Consider the following 17995-nt stretch of genomic DNA (forward strand, 5'->3'; position numbering starts at 1 on the left):
TAATATTCAGTGCATCAAACTGATAACTGAATTGAGGTTCTACTCGACAAAGCTCTTCAATAATCTTTTTCACCAGATGACGAGGCACAGAGTAACTGATAAATGAATCTTTTTGTTCAGGAATCGACCTTGAAAATTTTGATCAGAGTACACATAATTTGGAAGAAAATAATCGTGCATCAGCTTTTGGTGGTAAAATTCCCTCCCTCAATACGTATATCTTCTTGATAATACTTCTTTGGGTTCTGGAACTCTTGGTATTTGGCCCGTATGTACAAGCATCAAAATTTCGATTCAAGTTCTTGCAACCTCTTACGATACCTTTCTTGCTGTAATCTGAACCGATTCATAATAATATTCCTTTCTTCATTGGATCTCGACATTGATGATTGTGATTTCTAAAATTGAGAATATAGTAAAGGAAATTGGTGAAATATCTGTAGAAGTATGGGTGAGTTATCAAGAGAAGTAAAAGGGCGTATATATAGGAACCATTGGGGGGAAAATAGCCGTTGCAAAATAACTACTGGTCGATAATCATAATATAGCCAGCGGTATTATTTAAATCGCTCGATAAAAAGAACATCACCAGCGTTACAAACTATATCGCCCGATAGAAACTCAGTCGCTTATTGGTTTTCCCATAGTGGCGCAAATGGTTTTCCATGCCACCTGGTATGCCAAACACCATTTTTGTGGCATGTGCATATGAATAGGCCTTAGGTTGGAAGGATTGGATTCTTAGGAATACAATTATGGGTAAACCAATTCGTGGAATTGAATTCAAATCCAAAAAAATAAACATTTGGTTAAGGTAATTCACGACTAAGAAATCCATAAATATTGTTTCCTTCATTTTTTATGCTTGGTGTTCCACTGAGACTAAGAAATGCAACAAATTCTATTTTTTTCTTGTTTTACCTTGCAATTGAAATCAATCTTTAACAAATAAGTTTAATAGTTTATCCTTTTAATTAAACCCAAATAACTAACGAACCTAGCGGAATGAATAACATTGTGACACCTATTGTGTACATTGTAATGACAATGAAATGGTTAAATGTATTTGAGTTTTGAAGTAGTCATTAGTATTGGTGGAATTGGTGCCCCAGTTTGTAAGGCCCCTTCGTATGGGTGTGGCAAACCAAAGAGTTTGCCAGTTAAGCACCCACTATGGAGGGGGAAAATTGGCCTGGCTAAGTGGAAAATTTGCCACTTAGTCATGCTAGGTCAAGTTTCCACCGAGCGGTCGAGTCTCGATCGCTTGGTCCAGTTTACATCGTTAGGTGTTTACTACACCGTTACCGGGTTTTATAAGACCGGCCGCTTTAGTTTGCACCGCTGAGTATAATCTGATCCAACGGCCATAATTTTCCCCATATAAATACCATATTACTCTACCATTTTAACTCACACCTTCTTTTCTCTACTCTTCACATTTGTTAATTTAAAACAAATTTCATCATCTAACTATTTCATTCACTTGTATTGTACAATTTCTTTAATATGTATTAATCTAATACTCAATCTAAACAACAAAAGAAGAAGATTAGGGGTCCAAAATTTACCATAGCCGAAGATGAAAGCATTTGCAGAAACTATGTGTTCTTTACATAAGATAGTATCTATGGTACCACTCAACAATCTACCAAGTTGTGGGATAACATATTTGCTAACTTTTGAAAAGAAACTATGAACATCAACGAGCATGATGCAAATGGATTTTCCGGTCGCTTTGTTACAATCAACGCCCAAGTTGCCTTGTATGTCGCTGCTCTAATGCAAGCTTCTCGTGGTCGAGAGAGCGGTCTTGTCGATGTTGATGTCGAACGAAAGTGCCAAACTGATTGGCACTATAAACATGGGATAAATTTTGCTTATGAAAGTTGTTATCATATTTTGAAAGTGTTGCCTAAATATAACCCAGAAGTGTTAGCAAACATGCAAAATGTACCTGCAAGTTCACCATACACTTCTCCACCTTCAACGCCAGCTTCACAACCATCTCAATTATATCACCCCCCTTCAGATAATCCATTTTCTTCACCAGAAACCACCAGAAACAACAATTCCAACTTGAATGTCAATACTGCAATTAAGAGATGATTAATTAAACAGATGATTAAGGTACAAAAGATTGAATAAGATAGAGTTAATGAGAAAATTAGGTGTGATTAAATTGAATTGAATGAGGTGAATTTATAGGGAAACATGGGGGTGGGGGTGGGGGAATAGCCGTTATTTCACTATTTGATAACCGACGATTACAAGACCGACCGGTATTAAAGAGACAATTAGCCGGTTGAGACTGAGCCGCTAACGGTCTTCTTAAGGCCGGTCAGTCTTTTCTCAATCGTTCGGTGGAGACTCGACCGCTTATATTTTCTCCCATAGTGACTCGGCCAGTTTACCAGGCCAGCTGGCATGGAAAATGGAGGGTTTAGCCAGTTTCCATAAGAACCGACCTAAGTATTAAGTATTCTCCATTCTAGAACTAATTACCAGATGTGAAAGTTTATTGTTGAGCACTACTTCAGTACTCGAGGAGTGTACCACGTGTCAATTTTTATTACAAAGTAATCTCGGCAATGAAATATAATGCTAAAATTATTTTGCTATTTAACTATGTAGGTGCAGAAGACAAATTAAAAAGAACGGTACGAACCCTTGAACCAATGAATTTCAAAGAATTTGAGATACAACAGCATGCTTGTATTTCTCTTACAGCGCGTTCGGTTGGGGGTAACTGGGATCCTAGGAATTGAATTCCGACGGAATAGGTCCAATTCCCCTGAAACGAACATACTCCTAATATCCGGAATCATTTTCCACGGGAATCTGATTCCTTCAAAATCTCTATTTTCCATTGCATTCCCCCAGCGATGTAATGTAATACAGTTGAAGGTAATTGATACCAAATTACTTTACTACCCCTACTAAAAAATCTCCGCGGCTTATAATCTTTCTTTTACGCCGTCAATATCTGTAGTGAGAGAGAAAACAGAGAAACCAGACCTGTCATGGAATTTTCTGTATAACCTAAATTACTCGTTTTCCTTCTTGTTTATTACTCGTAATCATCTTCTCTTCAATTTGTATCTCTGTCATTAAGTAAGAATCGGGGATTTAGGGTTTTTGAGTAATATCACATATTTTGATTACTAAGCAATCCAACTATCCCAACCAAACATAATTTGTCTGATCAAGGAATCTATTCTTTGGAATTCGATTCTAGGAGTTGGATTATGGGATAATCCAATTCCGGGGATTTGAAAATCCTGAACCGAACAGGTTGTTAATGTCACAGGAAAATTGCTTAAAGAGCTAAAGAAAGATAGAGATAGAAATTATACTTATCTTCATCATGTTGTTTCTTTTAAGTACAAGATGAATAGTATCAATTGTTTTAAAATTGGTAATTTTTTGTGTTATGACAAGAAGCAGATTGCTGAAGAAACTAAGTTTTTTTATTCTAATTTGTTAACTGAATCTCATAAAGTAAGACTTGGTTTTGATCAGCTGGAAATGCCTGCAATTTCTTCTTTAGAGAGTATTGATTTGGAGAATCCTTTTTCTGAAGAGGAAGTGATGAATGTTGTTCAACATTTTAGAACAAATAAGTCTTAGACCGGATGGTTTTACAATGAAATTTCACAAAATTTCTTGGGAGGTGGTCAAGAAGGATTTAATGCTGGTAGTTAAATAATTTGAAGCTATAATTTTTTTGGACCGGGGGATTAATTGTACTAACATCATTTTGATCCCAAAATGTGCTTGTGCGGTTTGTCTTCACAACTTCAGGCCAATTAGTTTGATTGGTAGTGTTTACAAAATCATTTCAAAACTTTGAGAGAGTGAAAGTAGTTTTGCCTACAATTATCTCTGATTTTCAAGGTGCATTTGTGCATAGGAGAGAAATAAATGATGGGATCCTAATTATTAGAGCACTGCTCGGTCGAACTCGCAAGCATTGCTATCTCAAGCTTGTTTGTCAAGTTTAGGTGATCAAAACTATAAGTATTGATTTCTAGTCTACTTATAGCTATGTCTAGGACTAGGATAAAATGTGTAGTTGAGCTTTAGACTTCTCGGCGTTCATCGATTGAAGACGAAGATCTACTGAGGAGAGCTTGGAGGAACTTCATAAACAAAAGGTATGTGGAGAATAAAACTTATCTATCACTCAGAAGTCTATCCTATTCTATCTCCTATTGAGACTAAGTCGTATAGCTATATATACTTTATATTATACACATTGATATTTCGAGTTGAGTTTAACTCGCTTATATCTTTCTCGAAATATGTGTTGGAAGATTTTTTTTTTAGCTACGTTCATCATTATTCTTGACGAGTTTAGTTGGAGACAATTTATTTGTTGGAATTCAAGAGCAGCACTAAGATCAGTCTCCAATTGTTTTTCTCGGGCGAGAAAAACCTTTTCTCTGACATTCAAACAATTTTGTTGAGAGACATATCTTGCTTCAGTTTCCGCAAGTCTTTCTTTCAACACAAAGAGATTTCGACGAAGATCATCATATTCAGAATTCTCTGAACATATATCTTCTTCACGATTTTTAAGAGTAACTTGTAACAAGTTATACCCACAATCATACCCCTTAAGAGTTTTTTTAATTTTCTGTTTTCAATGCAGAGAGGAGTTAGATATTCAGCCAAACAGGATGTTGACTTCTTTCTCTTTAGAAGATGATCAAAGAGTATGATGTATTGTGAGACTTCTTCAACATCTTGTCCTTCTTCTAAATCACTTTCATCAGAAAGTTCATATAGTTGTTCATCAAGACGAGCTTCCCAGTTAAGTATGGGTTTAGGAGATTTGACAGAATTTTCAGGCGAATCAGGATTTTTACCAAAAGTTCCTGAACTGGTGATGCGTGATTAGAGGTAGAACTTTTGTCCATATCATACGCTACAAACACAGACTTATAAGGTCTTTAATGTGTTTTCCTGCTCTGATACCAATTGAAAATGCGTGGGTCTAACAAACACAACCAATAATTCGTTTGGCAATCTGAGAGGACTTACTCCAATATACTTTCTAGAGAATCAACTAGACAGTCAGACTCAATCTAGAGAAAAGTATATACTAGAGTTTATATCTCTAATCTTAATTCAATCCGTGATCAACAAATAGAAATCTGCGAGCCCGATTGAATATAAGAGGAGTAACTTGAACGGTACCAAAGACCAATGTTTAAGGATCAATCAATTTCAATCAAACAACCAAAGGTTGGATTTTCCATTTGATCGATTCAACGTACAACCTGTGATATTTCAATTATATAACAAAATATAATGCGGAAAAGAAATAACATAGATACCAGAATTTTGTTAACGAAGAAAATCGCAAATGCAGAAAAACCCCGGGACCTAGTCCAGTTTGAACACCACACTGTATTAAGCCGCTACATACACTAGCCTACTACCAATGAACTTCGGACTGGACTGTAGTTGAACCCTAATCAATCTCACACTTATTCAAGGTACAGTTGCGTTCCTTACGTCTCTGATCCCAGCAGGATACTACGCACTTGATTCCCTTAGCTGATCTCACACACAACCAAGAGTTGCTACGACCCAAAGTCGAAGACTTGATAAACAAATTTGTCTCAGACAGAAAAGTCTATTGGAATAGATAAATCTATCTCCCACGGAAATACCTATGAGTTTTTGTTCCGTCTTTTGATAAATCAAGGTGAACATGAACCAATTGATAAACCGGACTTATATTCCCGAAGAACAGCCTAGTATTATCAATCACCTCACAATAATCTAAATCGTATGATGGCGAAACTAGATATTGTGGAATCACAAACGATGAGACAAAGGTGTTTGTGATTACTTTTTATCTTGCCTATCTGAGATTAAATCTCGAGAAAATCTTAGAGCAGATAGTACTCAAACGATAGAATCGTGCAAGATCAGAACACGCAACTACAAAGAAAATAGTTGGGTCTGGCTTCTCAATCCCAATGAAGTATGTGAAGTCGTTAACCTACAGGGTCTTGATAGAAACCCAAGGTTAAAGGAGAATCGACTCTAGTTGATGCAACTAGTAACACACGGGAGGTGTGGGGATTAGGTTTCCCACTTTCTAGAGTTCTCCTTTATATAGTTTTCAAATCAGGGTTTGCAATCCAAGTTACCTTGGTAAAAAAGCATTCAATATTCACCATTAGATGAAAAACCTGATTCAACCAAGTTAATATCTTTCAACCGTTAGATCGAACTAACTTGTAACCCAATTCATCTTGTGAACGGTTATACCTTGGATTCCAAAATAACTTGTAACCGGTTAAAACTTGCATTTCAATATAGTTTGTGATCGGTTGCACCTTAATTTCCAAAGTAACTTGTGACCGGTTACAACTATCTATATATTATAGGCTATGACAGGTTATACCACAACTCTCAACCAAAGTTAAGATTGATTTTACCTAGTCATCTTGTATTGATCAATCAAAATATTCAATGAAGAACCGGTTCAACACATCATGATTTTCGATTATGAAACAAGTTCATAAATCTACTTCCTTAAACTAATGTAATAATGCATAATTATCTAGGATGAAATCACACATATACAATGCACACATAATCAAGTAATTAAATAGATTATGTCGTATTTATGAAGTTCAAAAGATAAGTGTTATACTTCGTAAACTAATTCCTTAATACTTTGATCAGACTATTATGATCAAGTATAACACTAGAGTTTCATATGAATATAACTTCGCATGTTATGTTTTCAGTATAAACGACTTGGAAGATACGTTAGGAATGGAAACAAAATCAAGTCAATATTACTAACCTCAAGAGGAAGGATGATGTCGTCGTTGCAGTCGCTACTTCTTCACTTTCTTCGGGTCTTCGGAGTAATACGTGTACGTCTCAACATTCCTATACTTTCTAGTCTAACCTAAACGAAGTTAACTATATTATTTAATCAAGCGACTCTAGATGAGTTTTGATACTAAAATATGACAACTAACCTTAACATACCAACACTTGGTGGGTTCAACTGATCTATGCTCTAACACTATGCTTTTGTTGTATGGACAAACCTATTTGGTCTTCAACACAAATCTTTGGTAAAGCAGCCAACTTCACTGAATGGCTCAATTATTGGAGTCATCCCCAGAACGACTTCAAATATTGGATTCCAACCTTTGCTACCATTCGTTGGTTCATATGGAAATCTAGATTTGATCTTGTTTTCGGGAAAATTTAACCTGCTGCAAGTTCTACGACCAACAAGGTTAAACCGTACCTCTGCTCCTTTAATAGAGTTATGCTAACTGAAGTCACATCATGTATAATCTCTACTAACAGAGAACATCAGCAGAAATTTGAAATGATAATTAACATTAGTTTCGTGATATCTACTATTATCATGGATGAACATGCTAACCCTCAATTTTATTCTAACTTTCCTCTAATTGATATGTCTTATTCCGGACACTGTGTGTGAGCAAGAAACATCAAAGACTATATCTCTGGAGTCACCAGAGCCAGTAGAAGAGCAGAATTTGCAATAAGATGGGCCAAAGAGTTGCAAAGAACAAATATCGACTTTAAAGTTGAAGATGATGAGACTCTGAAGGAATTGAAAGAAGAGTACAGTAAAGAAGTTCAAGGTAGATTTAACCTGGGTTCCACCAAATGAGGGATGAAAATTTTGAAACAGTTTCTTTTGTCAAGGTCACTAAAGATCAGAACATAACGGCAGTTAATCTAGCCACTTCAGCTATAAACTCTAGTAATTTAGACAATTCAATTAGAAAAGACCAAATCTAAGGAAACTTCAATTACTAGGAGACGTATTAGCGATACTCATTATAACTTTTAAGGGTATGTGCATGATGCTGGAGGAAGCTATGCAGATCATCCTGTAACAGTGAGTAACTGCCCCTTCGCAGTTTGCTCTTTTTCTTAGGATTTTTTTCTTCCTATTGGCTGTTGTCCATTGTGTGGTTTTCAAGTACATTAGCTGCTTTGTTAGCTTCTCGTTAAATATGTTGTAAAGAGTGTTACGGGATAGTTTGTATCAAGATTTGAAATTCAATAATCATATCTTGTAGATATCATGGTGATTCACTCCGAATTTTTATGTAGTTAATTAGGTTTTATGAGTCTGATTCAATACATACTTTTGGCCAAATGCCTAGTTTTCATTGTTCAAAGGGACATGGTCCAGGTTTCTGCTACTAATGTTTTCGTCATCCATAAGAATTGTGCTATTGATACAATCATATCGGTCGAGGAGTCCATATACTAAGACCGCCACCTGCATAACCTGGGTGCCCTCTGGCTGCCTCATCAGTGACTGACGGCTGTGTCCATCCTGGTGAGATGGTTTTTGTGTGGAGGTGGATGCTAGCCTGGTTTTTATTTTGTGTGAAATCAGGAAGGTTCCCAAAAATGCAGGGGCACGACAAAATTTTCCCAGGAGAATTCCTGTTCTAGCTTTATAGCCATGTATGTTGGGGATGTTGTTCAATATTAGTTTATTCCGTGCCAGCCAAAGATACCACAATATAATGTAAATAAAAAAGGTGAGTTTGGCGGGTTTGTTGGTGTTTAGGATCTGACGAAGGGTGGTGGTGGATTCATAGTTGGTGGCGTCATTTGTCTGGCTCATACTACCTGTCAAAATGAGAGGTTTCGACATTCGGGTACCAGTATTAACTTCAACGGTTCTTTCTCAAAGCATATGTTATACATTTTGAGATGTACACATTATTAATAGGTATGCAGAGCTTCGTAAGAAAAACATAATTGTTTACGTTTTATTAGGAAAATCGACATCCGAAGTGAGTAGATCCGCCCTCTTCTTTTCAACCAAAAATGGGAAATGAATTTAATTTTGTGCACACTTGTAGCGAATGTGCAGGTGACATTTAAGGACTTTGCAACACCTTATACAAAATTATAGCTAAAATTTTATCAAATAGAATGAAACCTTTCCTCAATTCCTTCATTTCCCCATTTCAAGCTGCTTTCTTAACTAAAAGGCAAATCTCTGACAATATTATTATTGCTCAAGAGATAATACATTCCTTTAAAAAAAGAAGACTAAGCATGCTGGAATGGGTATTAAGATTGACATGTCAAAGGATTTTGACATAATTGATTGGAGTTTCTTAATGTCCTCTATGAAAACATTTGGTTTTGATGATAACTTTTGCAATCTCATCTTCCAATGTATTTCTACTTCTTCCATTATTGTATTACTTAATGGAAGTCCATGGGAATACTTTAGGCCTTCCAGGGGACTCAAGCAAGGAGATCCCCCGTAGAGCTGGCAAACAAGCTGAAACCCGCGGATTAACCCGTGCCCGGCCCGTAAAAACCCGAACCCGGCTCGGCTGGTTTCTAAACAAGCCGGGTTCGGGTTGGAGAAATGCCGGCTTGTGAATAAACGGGTTAACCCGTCCCGGCCCGTGAAACCGCGGGTACAACCCGTAAACCCGTCCACAATAACTAATTAGTAATTTTTACATAATCCTGTCCGTCGGATTATCTAGGGTTAATCACATCCACACGATTAAGGTATAAAAGGAGAAACCCTAAAACTAAGAGATATCTTTCTTTTTTCTTCTTCTTCTCTTTCTTTTCTGGTTTTTCTTTTCTCTTTCCATTTTTCTTCTCCACCGCACGAACTGTGTGTGAGTGATTCATGATTCTTCTGAAATTTGAATAAACTTAATGAATAAGTGAATCAAGGAAAGAGTTAATGAGTCTGTGGAGTTAATTTTGGTTAGGGTTTCGTGATGATTGAAGAAAGAGGAATCATTAAAATTAGGATTAGGGTTCTAGAATGGATTGAAAATTTTATATCAAATTGAGAATGAAATCAAGTAATGATGGGTATTGGGTGTTAAGTTTAAGGTTGAATTTTTAGTTATTGATTTTCAATTTAATTCATATTTTCCATTGCTCTATTGTCTTGTTTCCCTGATGCAGATTGAGCACAGAAACGAGGTGGTATCGATTTATTCCATCGATGCTGAGTTTACAAAACCGTTTTGGGTTTTCGGTGCTTCCTCCTTTGATTTCATCCCAACCAATGGCAACAACAACTTAATTTCTTGCAGCTACAGGTCTCTCCATTATAGTTATCACCACTATATTCCTTTTTGGTCCATTTGTTGTAATTTTAGCATTTTTGTTCTTTTAATGGTGGATGTGTCGTTTGAAATTTGATTTCAGCTGTAATTGATAACATGCAGACAGTTTGAGATGAAGTGTATGTGAGTTGGATTAGTAATATGATGGGATGAAGATGGGTTTGCGTTTTTGTTGTTGTTGATTAATGTTGCAGATTAGTGGTAGTGATAACGAGAAGATTTATGAATGAAATTGAGATGCAGGTGATGAAAGTGGTGGATGTGAATTGATTTTAGGTTAGAAACGATAATCCTAGGTTAGGGTTTGATTCTTTACTCTTTTTCACAGTAGACTAGAGAACTTATAATTGTCTTTTTTTCTATGTAATCCTATGTTTTAATAATATCCCCAAGTTATGTTCTGTGGTTTGGTGACTTTGGTCTCTGTTTTGTCACAAATTAACTTAATGAAATTATAATTTTATTTTTAATTAAACAAGTCGGGTTAACCCGTGAACCCGCAAGCTTTACCCGTTACGGGTGCGGGTTGAAGAAATGATCACCCGTGAAGAATATCGACCCGCGGGTTTTAACCCGTGTTAACCCGAACCCGTGTAACCCGTAACAAGCCAGCCCCGGCCCGCCCGTTTGCCAGCTCTAATCCCCCGTCTCCATACTTATTCATCATTTGGATGAAGATCTTTTCCAGAATGTTGTTAGCAGGGGAAGAGAAGAAACTTATTAATGGTGTTAAAATCACTCCTAAAAACAGTCACATTTCTCATCTTTTCTTTGTAGATGATTGCTTGTTATTTATTAGAGCTGACTTAAAAGAATGTCATAACATCTTGTCTCTAATTGATACCTTTGGCAAGGCTTCAAGGAAACTAATAAATTTTGAAAAATCTGGGATTTTCTTTAGCAAAAAAGTTCAACCTAAACATCAAAGAATGATAAGTAAAATTCTAAAAATAAAAAAAATTAACCCCCTAGACTCCTACTTAGGAACACCTTTGTTTATCGCTAAGGCAAAAATAAAATTGTTTGAGGATTTAGTTGCTAAGATGGAAAATAAAATAAAAATCTGGATGGGCAAATTGCTTGTACAGACAAGCAAAGTTGTCCTTAATAAAGCAACTCTGGCTAGCATGGCTATCTATCAAATGAGTTGTTTCATACTTCCTAAAAAAATTAAAAATAAAATAGATGCACTACAAAGAGATTTCTGGTAGGGCAAAGAAACAAATTATAAAGGTTATTACCCTAGATCTTACTCTTGTGTGTGTAAACCTAAGCATAAAGGTGGGCTAGGACTAAGGAATGCGCTTAAGTTCAACCTAGCTATGATAGCTAAACTTGCTTGGAGACTCCTTTCGGAACCTAATGCACTTTGGGTTTCTCAACTAAAACCTAAATACTTTAGACACACTTCCCCTTTCAGGGTTAAAAAACCTACTACTAGCTGTTGGATCTGGAGATGCATATTTAAAGGTATAATATTAGTAGAACAAACAGTATCTGGGAAATAGGGGATGGTAAAAAGACTAGTATATGGGATGACAAGTGGATCCCCAATTTGGAAAACAACCTTAGTAACTGGAAAACAACAACTAACAACCATTTAACACTTGTGGAAGATCTCATTGATCCTATCACAAAGAAGTGGAATTCTATACTAATTCTGGAAATGTTCCCCAATCATATAGCTGAAAAGATTATCAACACTAAAATAGCTAAAGGTAAACAAGATACTTTAAGATGGATTCTTACTAAGCCTGGGGTTTTCTCAGTTAAATCCATGTACAACAAATTGAATGAGAAAACTATGAACCATTATAATCTAGGACAACCAGACTCTTTTTGGAAAAAAACTCTGGAATCTAGACATATAAGATAGAATAAAGATTTTTGCATGGAAAGGCTTACAAGATGCCTTGTCAACAAATTTAAAATTGTCCAAATTTATGGAGGATGTACATCCCCATTGCTCCTTTGGTTGCTCACAAGAGGAATCAATAGAGCATATTCTGATTTTCTGTCCTTATGCTAAAGATGTCTAGGCATCTGAACCAAATCCTGTAGTACCATGCTTTTATAATGCAATAACTTTCTTGGATATCTGTAAACAATGGATGGGAACTCCTAACTCAACCATTTCTTTAACGCTCATTCTAACCAAAGCTTGGTTTATATGGAAAGAAAGATGCAACCGATTTTTTGAAAAAACCTCTTAGTCTAGTGCTCAATTAAGTTTGGAAATCCAAAGACATTTACACTTTTGGTGCAAACATCCCTCTCCTCTGGGGTTAACTAAAGAGTTAATTCCTAGTACCTGGATTGCTCCAAATAAAAATCAATGGAAGATCAATATTGACGCAGCATGGATCTCTAAGACAATGCCTGCAGGTTTTTCTTTAATCCTTCGTAATGATGCAGGTGAATTCCAACAAAGTAGAGCTGGGCCAATCTCAGCCACTTCCCCTGAAGAAGCGGAAGCAATAGTCTTGCAACAAGGAGCGAAATGGGCAGTTGAACTGGGACTGACAAATTTTTGGGTGGAAGGAGACTGCAAAAGCCTGATGGACTATTTGAATGGGAAAGAAGCTGAAATTGAATGGCAAAACCAAGCCATAATGTAAGAAGTCAAGAAAGATTTTAATATGAGTCAATATTTTTTGGATTTTACTTATGTTCCTAGAGCTGCAAATAGTGTAGCAAATATCTTGGTCAAAGAGGCAAAAAACTTTAGACTAAATTTGAATTGGAGTAGAACTCCTCCTTGTATTACAAATGCTCTTGAAATAAACAAATCTAATGTTAGGATGGACTCTTCCAATCCTACACTAGATGGCTCTACTTACTATGATGTAAGGGTTACTAACTCCCCAAGTTAGTTCTTTGGAATGCACTTAACTTACAAAAAAAAAAAAAAATCTCCCCATTACCGATTTAATTTTTGAGAATTATGTAATGAAGGTCGAGATTCTAAACATGGATGGTAATGGAGTCATCGGTTACCATTAATCAAATTAGTCTTTATAAAAATGGAGTTGCCTGTTTAGCTAAATGATTATTAAAAAGTGGTACTGGCAGTGAAATTCCACTAGAACAGTCGACCCCTGTAGCAAGTAGCAAATAGTATTGTTGATGAGGGAAGCAACGTTCTGCAGATATCCATTGAAAGAAAGATAGTACACCCAGAGAGGTTATAGATGACCACAAGGCTGAAGCCACAGGTAAGACAAGAAAAACATGATGACCTTCAATATAACTTCCATGGAAAGGACCACTGAGAAAAGTACTATTGGCAAAGAGCAACAATCCTACCATTCAAGGAAAGAACAGTAAAACCCAAATCATAATTACCATTACAACTTCAATAAAAATTCCCAGAGCCTCTTATGTTGATGAAAACCATCGAATTCAGCTTTAAAAACCTTGATGTGCGCCACTTACTGAGGCATTGGGGGCCTTTGCATCTGTTGTCCCATGTTAGGAGGCGGTGGTAGCATCTGTTGTCCTGGAAAGCCTTGTGGAGGCATCATCATCATTGGCCGACCCATTTGGGTGCCAGGAGTAAAATTTGCCATTGTACCGCTTCCAACTGAAGGAGGTGGAGGAACTGGTAGGCTTCCACCAGGAGGCATTGGTCTAGGGCCATTGGCAGATGACATGGGTGGCGGAGGTGGCACAGAACCAGGTGGTGGGCCTCTTGGTGGGTTGGCAAAGCCACCAGGCGGATTTCCTTGAGGTGGTGGAGGTGGTGGTGCTTGAGGTTGTGGAGGCAATGGTCTTGGTGGCACACCTGGAGCTGCTATGCCATTAGCGGGACCACTCGCAGATGGAGGTTTATTTGTTTCAGGGGGTTTCACTTTAAAGTATAATTGCAACTGCATATACAAACCAAGCATTGATAGTTAAATTAATGTCAAATGTGATGTAAACAACGAACAACAAATGCATAAAAGAGGTGCAAAGTGTTAATGATAGTTCAGACACAAACCGTGAACATTTTGGAGTCTGGATCCCAGTGCGAGAAGAACTTGGGTGTTGACTTGTCAATTTCTGTGCTTGGAACCTGAATCACGAAATTCCAATGCATAAGACCAAGCTCATAAATGTTTATAAGCAAATTATGTAGAGCAGAATGAGTATCAAAAGAGAGCTTAGACAAGGGACACACCTTGAAGGCAATAATCTCATACGGTTCAGCCGCAAACAGAAGAAACTGGTATCTTTTATCCCACTTTTCTACTCTCTGTATGAATGTGAATCGAAGAAACAGAACATCTTAGACATCTTTATAAACAAGTTTGAATACCATGGAAAAAACAAAAATAGAAACTGAAGTCCACAAATAAATATTGACAAGTTTTGTGATCCATTCTGACAAAAAAGAAAAATTACCTGCTCGTAAGATGACATAAAACGATGTCGGGGCTTCTCAAGATCTTCAATTTCAGGATACTCAATCTGCAATCACCAATAATTTTGACATGTTACTGTATAAAATTAATGAAACAATTATACATATAACGATTTGGCCACATAAGAGAAAGATGCATATAAATATAAATCATGTACAGTTGAGATGCAACAAAAAATATATGCAGTACCTGGAACAGAAGAGACCTCTGCTTAGTATCTGGATCAAATTGTTTTGTTACCCTGTATCCAGGCCTTCCAATCTTAACTGCACGATCAAATGAAAAAATAATACATATTAAAAAAAAATCTCATAGAAACAAAAGGTCATGAATCAATCAATAAGTAAATATCCCATCATCTCGGAGTACCGCTGACTACTGCAGTTATGAGTAGACATCATCAATTGAGTACCAGCGCAACAAGAAGACCCCCTCCCCTGTCAATGAGTCAAATTAGGGACATTCTTTTCTACCTTTAATGTGTATTAGTTATTGAGGCAATTCAAAAAAAAAAAAGAAGTAACCACCTATCAAGCAATTACTCTCATCTTCACTGATCCAGTTTTAAGTTTTGTATCAGATATTGGGAATTAAGAAAGCAACAAGGCTAGTGGGTTGGTCTTGATAGTAAAAAACTTCTTAAAATGTTAACCTGCAAATTCCTGATGTCTCCAACAAATATCTAACAACTAGTTATTCACAATTAGACTACCGGATTACAATTTAATGCTTCGCTAAGTAATCCATATCAACATTAAACCTTATTTCTTAAACTCGTCCATATTCCTTATTCTCTCTAGATAATCTATCCTGTCAAACACACATCTAGACATGCCTAGAACAGTCAAAAATTATACCAATCGTTTCAGAAATTAAAGGACAAATAAAGTCAAGGAATTTGTGCCCTAGATATTCAATTATTACTTACCAATACCTCTTTAGATACCTAAACGATTATTATAAAAGAAAAGTAACAAGGAATTGAAGTAATTACCAGACTTTTTGAGAGAAAGCTTTCGCTTATGAGGCTGAGGTTGAACAGGAGCTTCTTTAAGTTCACGAGCAGCTCTTTTAGCCAAATTAGTCTGGTGACGTTTCCCTTGAGTATGAGCCAAGTAATTCCCTTCATTATTGTGCAATGTTAAACAAAGCTTACATTCGTAACTGCAAAAATTCACAAACAATTTCAAAATTAGGGTTTTAGTAGCGAATAAACACGGTAACAAATTAGGGTTTTGAAATACTCAGAAGTTGGGAAAAGAGAAAGAGATGTGATATTAGACAGACCTTCCAAGATGATTACGCATGAAATAAGGATCTTTAGCAAGATCAATAGTTTCTAGAGCAAGTCTTCTTAATCTTTCTCTTCTGTCGATGGCTTCATTCTGTGCAGAGGCTGCGCCTCCACCACCAGTTTTCGATCCCCAATCTCGATCCATCCCTTAATCTCACGCGCGCTCTCTCTAAACGTCTACGAGTCGAGAATACTAGTGCTGATACAGAATGGAGAGGGACAAAACTAGTTACCGACGTTGATGGTGGTGCTACAATCTATATATAGATATCGATGTTATAAAACAGGAAGGTGTTATAAAACACGAAGGTGGATAAGGAAACGCTATCAGACGGCTAGCAGGCCCAGCACTCATTCTGGAGGCCCATCCGGCGGCCGGAGTTCTCCTGTTATGATCTTTATAAAGGATGTTTATCCATACAAAAATTATTAGGTCATCCTTTAATTATATTAAATTTACATAAATAATTTTCAATTTAATTAAAAACTTAAACTAAAACTAGTCGGATTATTTAAATACTCTTTGATTAAATTAAAATCTAAACTAAAACAAAATCAGTCAACAAAACTTCTTCTTCATTCTTTCTTCTTCTTCATTTTTGCAGCCGAATCCCTTCCACAAACCGATTAATCGTTCGATAAAAAAATTTGATCGTCAATTAAAATCAAAACTATAATGATGAGTAGAATGAAACATTGTGTTAGAGATCTACTTCCAGACGTGCATGTTGGACTGCAATACGATCAAGCAAGTTCTAGGGCAAGCAAAGAACAAATCAAGTCGAGGGGCGTTGATTCACAAAATCGAGAATCGAATAACCCCACAATGTATATTAGAAGGTATTTATACAAACCCATCTTAATTTTGATTGTTCTTACTCTGTTTGATCGATAGAATTGGATTTCTTTGATGAATTTAGGATTTTCAGAAATGGGTTTTGCCCAAAATTTTGCGACAGAAATAGACGAACCTAGGTTTGTTCTTTATTTTTTGCTCTGTGGAAGAACAGTTCGGCCGAAAATTTGGTTGCCATTTTGAGCCGAACTCAGACTATTTTGAAGTTTGTCTCATTCGAGGAGTCTTTATTTTTCTTATTTTCAGCCGAACTTATTACTTGTAGTTCAATGAAAAGTAGTTCAACGATGTTCGACCCAAAATTAGTAATCCAGTTTTGAGCCGAGTTTGTACTATAGTGATGTTCGGACGATTTTACATCTACGAGTTTTAAGCCAAACATCTCTCTGTGTGTTTAAAAAAACAGTTGTTACTTTCTTCTTTGTGTTAGGAAACAAACCAAAGGTGGTGGTAGAGTTGTAACTCAAAAGGACAAGAAGAAGAGGTCTATGGAAGTAACCCCTTCTAATGTTAAAACTCCCCAACCTCGAGTAGAAAACAAAAATTTGGGTGCACGTAAAAGGTAACTACAACCTCCGATACAGAGGATGGAGAGTCAGAGATACAACCAGAGGGATAAGTTCAGGGAAGTGAAGCTAACAAGGAAAATACTAATGCAACCAAAGAGACCGGAAGCGGAGGAGGATTACAAGGTAACACAACTAGAGATGAAGATGATGAAGAATATGAGCAACGAAGATCACAAAGGGATAGAAAACAAGTCGTTGAAGATGAATAAAATGAAGATGATGAACAAGAAGAACCACCACAACCACAACCACAACCAAGAAAACAAGTAAAAGAGAGGAAAATCGCTAAACCACAGAAGACAAAGATTCATATTCCCGATGATGATTACGTAATACCTACCCAGAGGAACGTCCCAATACTTGGTCTTCCTCGAGATGAAGGAAAAGTTGTGATTGGTTACGTGGAGTCGTGGGAAAAAAGAATCTATGAGACTCCGGATCATAAGCGTGCGGTCAGAAATTTGAGACACCAAAGGGCTGAAGCTTGGAAGAATGAGGTCGATGAGGTTCAAGTTATAGTTCAGCGATCTGGTTTATGCAAAGCAATTCAATATGAGCAAAAGGATTGTGATTCAGTGACCGCATCTGCCTTTACTGAGAGATTTAGTTCCGAAACTTACACATTTCATCTTCCATTCGACGAGATGACAATCACACCTGATGACGCTGATAGGATAATAGGTCTTAGAGCACGTGGGAAAAGTGTAGATGCTGAATATTAT

At 36.7% G+C, this 17995-nt stretch overlaps 1 protein-coding gene and 1 long non-coding RNA gene across 2 annotated transcripts; one reads left to right on the plus strand and one right to left on the minus strand.

Annotated features, from left to right (window-relative positions):
• Positions 1–9949: 9949 nt before the first annotated feature.
• LOC113285818 lies at positions 9950–10318 on the plus strand. Its single transcript, XR_003328962.1, has 2 exons — positions 9950–10121; positions 10231–10318. It is a non-coding gene; the product is annotated as an uncharacterized LOC113285818 (long non-coding RNA).
• Positions 10319–13250: 2932 nt separating this feature from the next.
• Positions 13251–16117, minus strand: LOC113288227 (splicing factor 3A subunit 2-like). Its single transcript, XM_026537192.1, has 7 exons — positions 15842–16117; positions 15549–15718; positions 14744–14820; positions 14535–14600; positions 14311–14385; positions 14131–14205; positions 13251–14017 (listed from the first exon to the last, which is right to left on the minus strand). Exons 1-7 carry the CDS (start codon positions 15991–15993, stop codon positions 13580–13582), a joined length of 1053 nt encoding a protein of 350 aa, XP_026392977.1. The 5' UTR covers positions 15994–16117; the 3' UTR covers positions 13251–13579.
• Positions 16118–17995: the final 1878 nt, after the last annotated feature.

The sequence above is a fragment of the Papaver somniferum genome, chromosome 6 (assembly GCF_003573695.1).
Source record: "Papaver somniferum cultivar HN1 chromosome 6, ASM357369v1, whole genome shotgun sequence".
Taxonomy (NCBI): domain Eukaryota; kingdom Viridiplantae; phylum Streptophyta; class Magnoliopsida; order Ranunculales; family Papaveraceae; genus Papaver; species Papaver somniferum.

What these genes read in the sequence shown, in the direction of transcription:
- LOC113288227 (XM_026537192.1), bottom strand. Translation starts at nt 15,993, where the DNA reads ATGGATCGAGATTGGGGATCGAAAACTGGTGGTGGAGGCGCAGCCTCT. An exon ending in ATGAGATTATTGCCTTCAAG is followed by an intron (nt 14,206 to 14,310) that starts GTGTGTCCCTTG and finishes TTCGTGATTCAG; the next exon opens with GTTCCAAGCACAGAAATTGA. An exon ending in CAGACTCCAAAATGTTCACG is followed by an intron (nt 14,018 to 14,130) that starts GTTTGTGTCTGA and finishes TTGTATATGCAG; the next exon opens with TTGCAATTATACTTTAAAGT.